Source organism: Gossypium raimondii, chromosome 8, assembly GCF_025698545.1.
Source record: "Gossypium raimondii isolate GPD5lz chromosome 8, ASM2569854v1, whole genome shotgun sequence".
NCBI classification, from domain to species: Eukaryota; Viridiplantae; Streptophyta; class Magnoliopsida; order Malvales; family Malvaceae; genus Gossypium; species Gossypium raimondii.
In genome coordinates, this window is record NC_068572.1 from 51,574,694 (window position 1) to 51,586,880 (window position 12,187).

Consider the following 12,187-nt stretch of genomic DNA (forward strand, 5'->3'; position numbering starts at 1 on the left):
ACTGATTTGGGGAAAAGAATTTGAGGTTTCAGGGCTAACAAAACAACGTTGTTTCGCTACAGTTCTACTCTTTTGTTGCGTTTTTCTCATAAATGCTGCTAATGCCTTACCTTTTGTAGCATTTTTCTCATAAACCGTTCATACCTTACCTTTTGCGACGTTTTTTAGTTAGCACCATTAATGTATAACCTTTGCGGCGTTTTCGGTCCAAACGCCGCTAAAAGCTTAATTTTCTGTAGTGACATAGAAATAGTTTAAGGGTATGAAAAGTTCTTAAATTTTTTTATTCAAAAAAAATTATAATAATTAAGTTATTCATGGTGTTAGGGTTGACAACGATGGTGGATCATATCATAGATGGTGTAGAGAATTATTAGGATGGTGGTGGTTCACACCGTTGATGGTGTGAAAGCCACTAAGGATGGTGGCTTATCTAAGTTAGGAGAACGTTTGAGCAACATATAGGCTATATAGATGATCTTTTTTGTTCACTTGTTGTTATTGGCATTGGTGTTGGAATGGGGTATTTATAGAGAGGTCTATTTGGCATGGACAACCATCAAGCACTCTGTTTCATAGGTCGTCAGGCCTAGAGAGGTGTTAGATTGACAAATGATGGTAGAGACTATTCCCCATATATCTTTTGGGGATTGTGTGGGTTCGATTTATATAATGTGATACTTTGGATTAAGGTTGATGAAATAGGAACTATTCTCCTGAAAATGCTATAAAGTTAAGCTTTGCCATGTTTTTCCTTTGAGTATGGTTGTCGGGTGGTTTGGTGATGAATGCTATAGCGAGGGTACAACAATTTCCTCCTAAACAAAAAAGTAGGTTATAAAGTGACTTAGTTGAGTCAAATCCTTAGTGGGGCTATTAGGAGTCTTTTTAAAGCTAGAAAGGAGTTTAGAACATCACAATTATTGCTATTGCTCTAATCATTGCACCTTTGTATTAATTTCTTCTTGGGTATGTATTTACCTTTGATTGAGTTTTTTTCCCAAATTCGTTGTTTCTTTATTACCACTGTTTTTCTTAGAGTGAAACTTCAATTTCCCACCTTGCTACTTTTAATTAGGACTCTTTTTTGGCTTCAGGATCATATCTTCTTCTTTGCTTTTGATTCTCTTTCACTAGTTTACATCAAAAAGTTGATTTTTCTAATCTTTTTATCTTTTCATTGTTTTTCATTTCCTTTCTTTTTGTCTTTTCATTTGTTTTCATTTTTCCTTTTAAAATAGACGATGATCATTCAAGGTTTTAAATGGATTACAATTTAATGAAAGGCGAAGAGTGATTATGCACCACCACTATGGCAGAGATGATATCTAGTTGTTATTGAATGTGTCAAGCTACATTTTTATACCATTTCTTAGTTTTGTCAAGATCACATTAGATGAGCGAAGTTATGACTAATAGGAAGGGCTTCTATTTCCCATTGCAGTTATTTGAAACGGGTTTTCATTAGCCCTTTTATCCTTGGTTCATAAAGATACTTTGACTATACAATGTTGCTCTTGGACAACTATTAAGGACTTCTTGGTATTTGCTTGTATTGTACTTTTAAATGTGTTCTTCAATCAATTTTAGGAACCTACTTATCCTTACTTTTGAAGGTGTGCAGATATAGGTCATTTTTAGCCACTAAATAGTCTTAACCTTAAAGCGAACAAATTCACCAAAAGTTTTACTTTTTATCCTTATAAGTATATTTTGATAAAGAATAAGTTAAGGGACTTCCCTTTTCCCCCTTAAGTGGACCATTACTTTATCTACAAGACTTTTGGAAATTTGTTTGACAAACTTGCCACTAGGAATTAATATTGTAGCCTATGAATAGAGAAAGTGAAGTTTGGCAAGGTATGGTCTATAAGTAAATTTTGAAGGTTTTGTTTTAATAAGCGTAGCCTTATTTGTGCGACTCCAAAAGAGGCGGCTAGGCTCTTCTATATGCCAAATGTTAACACTTGGTCCATGTCACATATTGTTTGGGCATGGTCTAAAGTGAGACTTGAGTCCTAAACTCAAACACTAGAAACACATGAAACACATTTAAAATCCAATAGAGATCTCGTTACATACATTAGAAAGAAAAGAAGAAAATGAGATTAAGGAACCAATACCAATTCAATAGAATCAAGAGTCTGATCGAAGCTCAAATTTTGAAAAACACTCACCAAATAACACACTTTAATTCTAATGAGTTCCTTTAGTGATTTGGATGGTCCTATTTCTATTAGAAAAGGGGTAAAAACATGTGCCCAACACTCAATCTCCAAATTTGTCTCCTATGAAGTATTGTCTTTTAGATTTCATGCATTGGTGATTAATCTTGATAGGATTACAATTAAAAAAAAATATATGAAGCCTTAAAGGGACTAGAATGGAGAAAAGCTATGAATGAAGAAATTTTAACTTTAGAAAGGAATAAAACCTAAAAAAATATATATTTTTATAGGCGTCGAAGCCACCAAAAATAATTCCTATAAAATAACTCTAAATAGTAGTAAAGAGCAGTAGTAAGGTCGAGTCTATAGGGATTGGTATTATAATCAACTTTCGCATTTAACTTGTGATGAAAATTTTTATCGTGTCAATAATCGTGGCAATAGTCGTGCCCACGACTCCAAACAGACCTGCTGAAAAATAAATAAATAAATCAGTGGTGTTTTAAAATGTTTAGAAATTAAATAATTGAAACAGCATAAATAAAAAATTAAATAAATTAGAAATAAATTAAATTGGGAAATAAATTCAGATTTTGTAAACAGAGATAATAAACCTTAGCTTTAGACTCGGTGGAGTCCAGATTTAGAATCGATCCTCGAAAATTAATTTTCTCCTCCAAACAATAAGTTGGTTATAGTAGTTAAGAACGTTCTAACCACCAATTATTCCTCTCATAGCTGGTCCCGGTACGACCTGTAAACCAACCCTTACCAGTTAACTAACCGAGATACACGCATTCCCGATTCAAGATTTCGACAGCCTTGTGCTTTGAAGAACCCAACTCAAATTAACGGCCTCAACTGCGCGGGTTGTTTAAACCCGATCACTATCTCCTTGATTTGTTCTCGGAGATTCAAATACAGCACGGCCGACTCGTTTCCCCAACTGTCTACAAACACGACTCCAACCCAACGTACTTTTTTATTTGAAATCGAGTTAACTTTAAGAGATGAGTTGTCAATCCCGATACTTAGGAAAGATAGTGAATACCGAATAGAAGGATTTCAATACAGATACGTATCTCATGATTCTTAATCAGAAAGAATACCAGCCCAAAGCTAAGTTAGTATTTAGTGAAGCATGAATTTAATCATGCTTTGGTTGGCTATAGAATGAATTTGAATGAAAATGGTGGAAATTGGGAAGGGAAGGTACTTGGAAAGCAATTAGACAACTTTTGTAAAAACAAGGAAATGAAAATGGAGTAGCAGTAGCTACTGACGCATGAATTTGGAAGGAAAAGAATAATTCTTATTTAATTCCAAGTGAAATCAAGTGTCAAGTGTGTCTCCCAAGCTACCTTAAAGCCCTATTTATATACATATGACTTACAAAATTTGACTTAACCACCCAATACATACTTAAAATTAAATAAAAATAAAATCAAATTTTTTAAAATTTTGGCTTTTACAAAGTCAAAAGAAATCTGTTGAGTCCTTGACTATTTCCACGTTTTTTGTTTGGCCCTCACTTTATTAACTGTGTTGCAAATTGGTCCTTTTCTACTCGTTTTTATCCCAATTGTATCACTGACAAAATTAAAACGTAAAATCACTAATTTAGCAAGGACTAATTCAAGAATTGACCAAGTTAAACACAAAAAATCATGGAAATTTAACATGTTATCAATTTTTCACCAAACAAAAATCCAATAGGATGCAAATGGGCCTTTATAGTAAAACATAATCAAAACAGAAGTGTGGACAAATTCAAGGCTAGAATCATTGCAAAACGATTCCACTACAATTAGTAACCTCTTTTTTTTGGAAGCAAACCTTAATTGGCCCTTACATCAACTTGATGTTAATGATGCTTTTCTGAATGGAGATCTTGTGAATGAGTGTACATGAACATTCCACAAAGCTTTGAAGCACATACCACCAAGAATAAGGCATGCAAACTGAAAAGATCATAATATGGGCTCAAGAAATCTCCTTAAGCTTGGTTTGATAGAATTTTCCAAATTGTGAAGAATAATAATACTTTCAAAGTCAAGTATATCATACTTTATTCATCAAACATACACAAAAAGGAAAAATCTTCATTCTTATTGTGTGTAAATGATATAAGCTTAACAAATAATGATATTGTAGAGATGAATAGCCTAAAGAAGATATTGGCAAAATAATTTGAGATCAATGACCTTTGACAACTCAAGTATTTTCTAGGAATGAAAGTAGCATGTTGAAAGAATGGAATCTTTGTTTCTCAGAGAAAGTGTGTACTTGATCTGTAAAAGAAATAGGAGTGTTCAAATGTAACCGACAACTAACTCCCATGGATACAAGTCAAATTTTAAGGTCTAATGAAAGTAATCTAGTCAACAAGGGCAAATATTAGAGGCTTCTTAGAATTTTGATATATTTGTCACACATTAGACATGATATTGCATTTTTTGTTAACGTTATGAGCTAATTCATAAATGATTCGCAAGAAGAACACATGAGGACACTATAGAATTCTAAAGTACTTAAAAGTGACTTTTGAAAAAGGTCTATACTTCAGAAGGAATACCAACCGACACTAATGTAGATTGGCAAGCTCAGAAAAAGATCAACGTCCAAGTTCTAGATATTTTACTTTTGTTTAGGGAAATCTTGTCATATGGCGAAGTAAGAAACAAGTTGTAGTCTCCAGAAGTAGTGTTGAGAAAAATTTAGATCGATGTCACATGAAATTTATGAAAGAATATGGCTTGAAAGGGTACTAAAAGAATTAAAGGTTGAAATCAACAATCTTATAAAATGTTTTGTGACAATCAATCATCTATAAATTACAAAGAATCATGTACATTATGATAAGAGCCAACACATAGATATTGACCATCATTTTACAAAGGAGAAAATAGAAGAAAGGAGGATCAAATTACTCTATGTTCCTACATCAACTTAATTAGTTGATATCTGATAGCATGTTTATTTTGCATATTTTACATGCTCAAATCAACTTGTTCTCGAATTAATTCCTGCCAATTGGTGAATTTTATGTTTAAATATTGTTAGGAACGAAATTCGAATGCTTTAATGCAAAAACAAGCAGAAAATGATTCAATTGGATTATGAACAATAGAAGAGGGGTCAAATCAGAAATTTGGACATTTAAGGGCTAATCAGATTTTTGACCTTGTTAAAGCCAAATTTAGAAAAGAAAATCTGATATTTTATTTCATGTAATTAGTGGGTAGGTGGAATTAGCCTAATTTTAGTATACGGTTTGTATATAAATAGGGTGTATGGTGGACTTGAAAAGACACACCTTGAATACCTAGAAATTGAATTAAAAAATAAATTCTTTTCTTTCTTTTCTTTGCGTGAAATAGTAACAGGTATTCTGCAAACTTTCTTTTCCTTTTCAATATTTAGGGTTAATTATTTTCCAAGTTCTTCCCTTATTTCATCTCCTACCATTTCCATTTAAGTTATTTTCATAAACCAACAAAAGCATGATTAATTTCATGCTTCACTAAATCTCTACTTCGCTTTAGGCCATTAATCTTTCCGGTCAAGAATCATGAGAAATGTATCCGCACTAAAAATCTTTCATAACGGTATTCACCGTCTCTTCGGAATATTGAGATTGTAAAATTCATCCCTTAAAGTTGACTCGATTTCAACTCAAAAGCGCGCGTTAGGTTGGAGTCGTTTTGGCGTACAGTTGGGAAGACGAGTCGACCGTGCTGTATTCAGATTCTCGTGAACAAATTGGCAAATCCTGGTGGGGTCATATTAGTGGGATTTTCGTCAAGGGAGATGATGATCGGATTTAAATGTCTCGCGCGATTGAGGTCGTTGATCTGAGTTATGTTTTTTAGAATGCAAGGCTACCGAGGTCTTGAATTATGAACGCCTATATTGCGGTTAGATAATCAGTAAAGGTTGGTTTGCAGGTCGTACCAGAATCAACTACGAAAGGAAGAATTAGCGGTTAGGATATTCTTAGCCGCTATAACTAGCTTATTGATTGGAGGAGAAAACTCATTTTCGAGGATCGATTCCCAAATCCCATAAATATCATATATCATAAAATTCCAAATTCCAATTCCGAAATTCCAAGCTTGACTTGTACAATATCTACAACTTGACTTGAAGGGGTTGTTATTATGGATATTAGGGGATTCCCAAATCCCATAAATATCATATATCATAAAATCAAAAATTAAATAAGATAGCATGTTTGTGATTTTAAGGGATACGATAAAAGGAAAATTTGGTAATTAGTGATTATTGTTTACCAAATTGATTGGCGTTAACCGATCATTGACCATTATAACTTGTCATTTACCATGTTGATCGATCAACCATTAAAATTATTTAAAATTATAAAATACTTTAAAATAAAAAATTTGTAAAATTTATATAGAAAAATTTTAAAATTTATTTTAAAATATAAAATTATTGAAAATATTAAAATTTGTAAAAGTTCTTCAATTGTAAAAAAATTTGTTAAGAATTATAATAATTATAATAACTTAAAAGATTGTAAAAATATTAAATTTTGTAAAAAAATATTTTTACATTTTTACAAAATTTACAATTTTAGAAATTTTAATATTTCTAACAATTATAAAATTGTAATTTTTTAAAATGTAAAAAATGTGAAAATAATTTTTTAAATGACTAAAATTGAAAAAGATTATTTAAATTTTGTTTAAAATTGTGAAAATCATAATAATTTTAAAATATTTTAAAATTTTATAATAATTTTAATTTTTTTCTGAAAACTATCTTTTAATATTTGAACTCAATTTTTTTTTAATTCAAATTTTAATTTATTTACCAAATTTTTGCAAGCATCTTATTGAAAAATTTTCAATTAGACACTGAGGTCTAATTAACCAAATAATGCATTAAATTTGTCATTACCAACCCTTGAGCACAGGGATTAATCTTTAATTTGTTTATTCGAACAATATTGAACTCTTTAGTATAATAAATTTTACAATTTTAAGGATTTTTACAACTTTTAAATATTTTTAAATAAATTATATATATTTTATATATATTTAAATAAAATTTAAAATTTTCTAAACATTCTTTTACTAATTTTTACAAGTGCCATGTCATTGATGAGGTGATACGTTTTGATTGGCTGATTTTTTTTTTAATGCCATTAGCTGTTAGGTAGCAAAACAGGTAGCAGTGCAAAATCCAAGTACCAAAATGGGACAACAAAAAAGTTTAGGTATTAAAGTGAAAAACTGGGTATAGTTCAGGGACTAAATAGTGAATAAAGCCTAAAACAAAAGGCTGAAGAAAGGCCCAAGGCCGAGTTCAGGCCTAATACAAACAGGACCTGGGTTCTTGTTATGGGAGCAAAAGCTGAAGCTGAAACTGGTATTAAAGAGGGAGGAAACACAGTCATCTTTGAAGCTTGGCTCAATTCGAATTTGCATTTCCAGTTCAACTACAACCAATCTCCACACATTGTTCTGATTTTTATGTTAATTGATCCTCAGACTAGGTTAGGAACAGGATACAGCTGATGGAACTTCACTCATCCTTTTCAGCAACGGCTGGCCGGATATCGGAATGATTGCATAGCCTGGATAAATTGATGAAACGATGCACAATGTTCTAATCAATTATTGTCAATTACAAAAACACCCGCTAGGAATTGTCATTCACTAAAGCGGTTAGGAAACTTTCCGTGAAAGTAAATTCTTCTCTAAATAAAACCGGAATCGTCAAGGTATCTGAAGAAACTATATAAAAAACAATTTCTTTTTCTTTTTGCGAGAATGATTGAATTGAATTCAAGGTGGTGTTAGTGGCACCCGATGTTAAAGACCCATTTTCATAAATAATATGTTTTCCATACTCTTTTTATATTTAATTATTTTGTTATAAAAGACCCTCATTTTGGTTTCTATCCCTAGCATATATTTCCCAACATCTATGAAATCATTTCAATTCTACAAGCATCTAAATGGAGTTCCATAATCAAATGAATATCTACCTGTCTCTCTGACAAGAAACAAGTTAGATGCCCTTCTTTGATAATGTCATAGGTTGAGCACACTCTGTCTTGCTTTGTTTTTTGGAATTAAAACTCCTCCTTCACCTCCATTAAAGACCCTTGCTTTTGCAATCAATCTTCAAACCCTTGATTCTGCAAAGAATTAGATTCTCAGTCTACTATATTAAACATATCATTGATAGTCTAAATTTTGATTTTTTTCCTTAATTCTAACTTTAAGCATCTACTTAATGTTTGCAACTGAAAATCTTATATAGAAATAAATCTATAAAATAACATAAAACCAATATAAGGATTTAAAGGATAAATAAGACTAATAATCAATGAGAGCCTCTTAATATCCTAACAAGCTCTAGGAACTACTTGCGGATCATTTCATTTCTCAACCAAAATGATTGCAAGCTACATGTTTCACTGCATGATAGCTATATAAAGCAGGCTTGTATAGGAAAAAGAAAGGATGATGTTTGAAACCTGGGCTGGAAAAGAACCAAAGAATGATAGCACAAAGAACGAGAACGAGAGGGATGATGTGGATGGCGTTCTCGGCAGATCTGAGTCGAGACCTTTCTTTCTTGGCGGCGGCTGACAAGGGGTTGTACATAGGCAGTTCTTGCGGATTCAGGGGAACCGTCTCCGAGGATGGTTGCTTGGAACCCAGTGATTGGGGTGGGGATGAGTTGAGGAAGAACTCATCGGAGACTCGAGAACTGCTTGATGATCGATGCATCTTTTGGGGGGTTTGGGTTTCTTTCCCTTTTGGTTCAGAGAAACAGAGAGAGTCCGAAAAGATGGAGAAATGAGAAGTTGGGTCTTTGTTGGGGTGCTGACTGCTGACCAAAGCCAACTCCCCCACGAAACGGGACGGTTTTTGCTACTTTAGGCGGTGCCGCAAAATTACAAAACTCTGCTTCAGCCTTTTTCTTCCTTTTATTTATTTATTTATTACTACAAATAACAAATTATTAAAAATACGAAAAAGTAAGCTTTTTTACCTATATATTATAAAAAAAATACTTAAATGGTATGTGAGACAAATTATGTACCAAAATGGTACATCCAAGCAAGTGGAGGGTGGTGCATAGGTGGCACCACCCTAAAAATCTGACATCTTTGACTGGAGAAAAATATTTTAATAGTGGTGTCTACTTAATAGGCGGCACCACATTTGTATCAGAATAATATAGAACCGGTATTTATGTAGTGTAGGGTTATGGTGCCTATCAGATAGGCGGCACTAGTACCAATTTTCCCCCCTCCTCCCATCCGACTCAATACTAAATATCTATTAAAAAAATAGCAGAACATAAGGAAGAAGAGAGGGAGAAGAAAGAAAGAAAGAGAAGAGAAGAGAGAAAGGGAAAAAAAAGTATTTTTAATTTTATTGTTATTTTCAAATAGAATAAATTATGATAAGAAAAAATTATTTTGTTAGTATTATATAGTTTGTTTAGTGTTATTTTTATGTTTTGTTTTAAAGTTATTTTGTTTATTGTAATTTGTTAGATTATAAATGTAAACTTATATTAATTTTAGTTATTTTGTTAGTAAGTTTTGTGTTTAGATTAATTATTTGTCTAAGGTTTATTGTGATTTGTTAGGTTGTGAATGTTATGTTTTAAAATTTTTAATATATTTGAAAGCTTTTATGTTAGTAACTTTTATAAAGTAATTGTTAGTTAGTGATAACAACAGAAAAAATTAGATAAATATTAAAAATCGAAATAAAAATACTTTCTGTCATAGATATTATTAGAAATGGCAATAAATTCGATAATGCCTGATGAGATAATAACTTCAGTACAAAGGGAGAAAGTTGATAAGATGATGAGAGAATTGCAAGATTACAGACTGAAACCAGAAAAAGACATCGTTGAACACCTTATTACCGTAAATCAAAAGATGCAAGAAGTGTTATAGAAAGGTCATGAACTGATTAGAAAGAATAAAGTGCAATACTTAACCCTTAGAAGGACATTAATAGAATGAGAGCATCAAATCATTGTAGACCAACTTTGGAAGACATTGGTACCACGAACCTATTGGAATCTAGTTATATACATCATGAAGTTTTAATCTCTTATGGAGCAAGGAAAATAGCGAGACAAAGTGTAGGTTCACGAAAGTTGACTGGGAAGCAAAATGTGTTTGACATACCATGGATGGATAAATTAGTTGTTAGAAAATTACCAAGAGAATTTCTAAATTCAATACCTGTTATAAATATTGAAGAGGAAGAAGATCCTGAGGAATTTCCAAATTGGATTGTAGAAGATGAATTTGAAGAATTCAGAATTTAATATAGAGAATTTCCCAGAGGATGATACAGGATCGGAGATGGAAGAAAACGTAGAAATGAATTTAAGTGGTTAAATGTAAAGATAAATGTTGTTCATGTACAAAATGAGAACTGAAAAAGTCTGAGCTTATGAATGAAAAAACATTACATATTGATATAATTTTGGTCTCTTTTTATTCATTAAATTTTTTATGTAAGTATTTTTTTTGCTGTTCGAAATTGTTATGAGAATTTTTTGTTTATTTTTTAACAGATTGAGTATTGAAGATGGATAATCAGTTTTTTGTATGCGTTTATTTCGATGGAATAATCTTGACAACAACCGTTGGATGTATATTTGAACGTCATCAACAAATAGCAATGAGATTTAATAGAAATGTCTCGTTCGATGATATGAAGGAAATGATTAGCGCAAAAATTGTTAGACGTTGTGGGAGAAGGATTTCAAAACTTTTCTACAAGTTTCCAGTTTCGACAGACCCCATCAAATTCACCAAAATTGAACTTGTAGAAGATGAAGACGTGGAGACAATGATCGATCTTTTATTGTGGGAATCGGAGTGACCAAAATGCACCAATTCAGTTATTTGCTGAGTTAGCTGGTGTGGAGCCAACTGAAGATCTCACTGCATTAAGCGAAGAAAATGAAGCTCAAGAACCGTATATGGTGGCTCCAATATCGTACGTTGATAGTGAATCGATTATACGCAGGATCGATATCGATATTAATGTTGCACCCAATATTGATGTGGTTGGTGATGATGGATACAATAGTAGTGATCCTTGTGATCACGAGGTCGATAGTGATAGTGATCCCAATGTGGACGAGGTCCCCGATGATATTGACGACGAAGACGTGAATGACGATGGAAACATTAACACGTCTTCAGTCAGGAACCAGATTCGACGTATTATGACACACAATAATCCTAGGGCACACATGTCACTCATAGACCCCGACACGGTGCACGTAGATGAGTTCCCAGAGTACCCTGGAATACTACCTACTCACTGGCTGGCTGTAGATTTTGATCCTGAGGAGTTGTTCATGGGCCAGAGATTCAAAAGTAAGGAAGAGTGCATATTTGCTATTAAGCGGTATAACAAAAACATAACATAAACTATCTCAACATAATAAATACGAACATTGTTATTATTTTAAAATGATAATAAGTAAAATGTATTGGTTTAAAATATAATATATATATATATATATATAATAACATGCCAACTTAATTATTGTCAAAAAATATATTTTTTTTGCATAGAAGAATTCAAAAGAAATTTTATTTATAATATTTATAAAAAACATAAAATAAAATTTAAAAACATAAACTCTTATTCCCAATTATAAAATCTTAAAAATTAGAACATGTAAACTATTATTCCTAAATTATCTCATAAATTCCAACTCAATGGTCTCATTCACAAATTTCATCTCAATGGTCTCATCTTTTACCTACAAAAAATAAAAATAAAATTATATTAAAATAATAAAATAACATGCCAAATAAATTACATAAAAATAAATCTAATAAACCTAAAACACACATAACAAATAAATTACATAAAAATAAAACATTCTTTATACATAACATAAATAGGCCTTTTTGCTTCAATAAACATTAAAAATAACTTATGAATGAATGAAAATATAAAATAAATACAAACATACCTTAATAG

At 31.7% G+C, this 12,187-nt stretch overlaps 1 protein-coding gene across 1 annotated transcript; it reads right to left on the minus strand.

The window, feature by feature from the left end:
• Positions 1-8,019: 8,019 nt before the first annotated feature.
• LOC105792022 (hypothetical protein) lies at positions 8,020-9,103 on the minus strand. Its single transcript, XM_012620381.2, has 2 exons — positions 8,680-9,103; positions 8,020-8,337 (listed from the first exon to the last, which is right to left on the minus strand). Exons 1-2 carry the CDS (start codon positions 8,933-8,935, stop codon positions 8,324-8,326), a joined length of 270 nt encoding a protein of 89 aa, XP_012475835.1. The 5' UTR covers positions 8,936-9,103; the 3' UTR covers positions 8,020-8,323.
• Between the last annotated feature and the right edge of the window lie 3,084 nt (positions 9,104-12,187).

Excerpts from the sequence above, each read along its gene's own strand:
- LOC105792022 (XM_012620381.2), bottom strand. The coding sequence starts at position 8,935 with ATGCATCGATCATCAAGCAGTTCTCGAGTCTCCGATGAGTTCTTCCTC.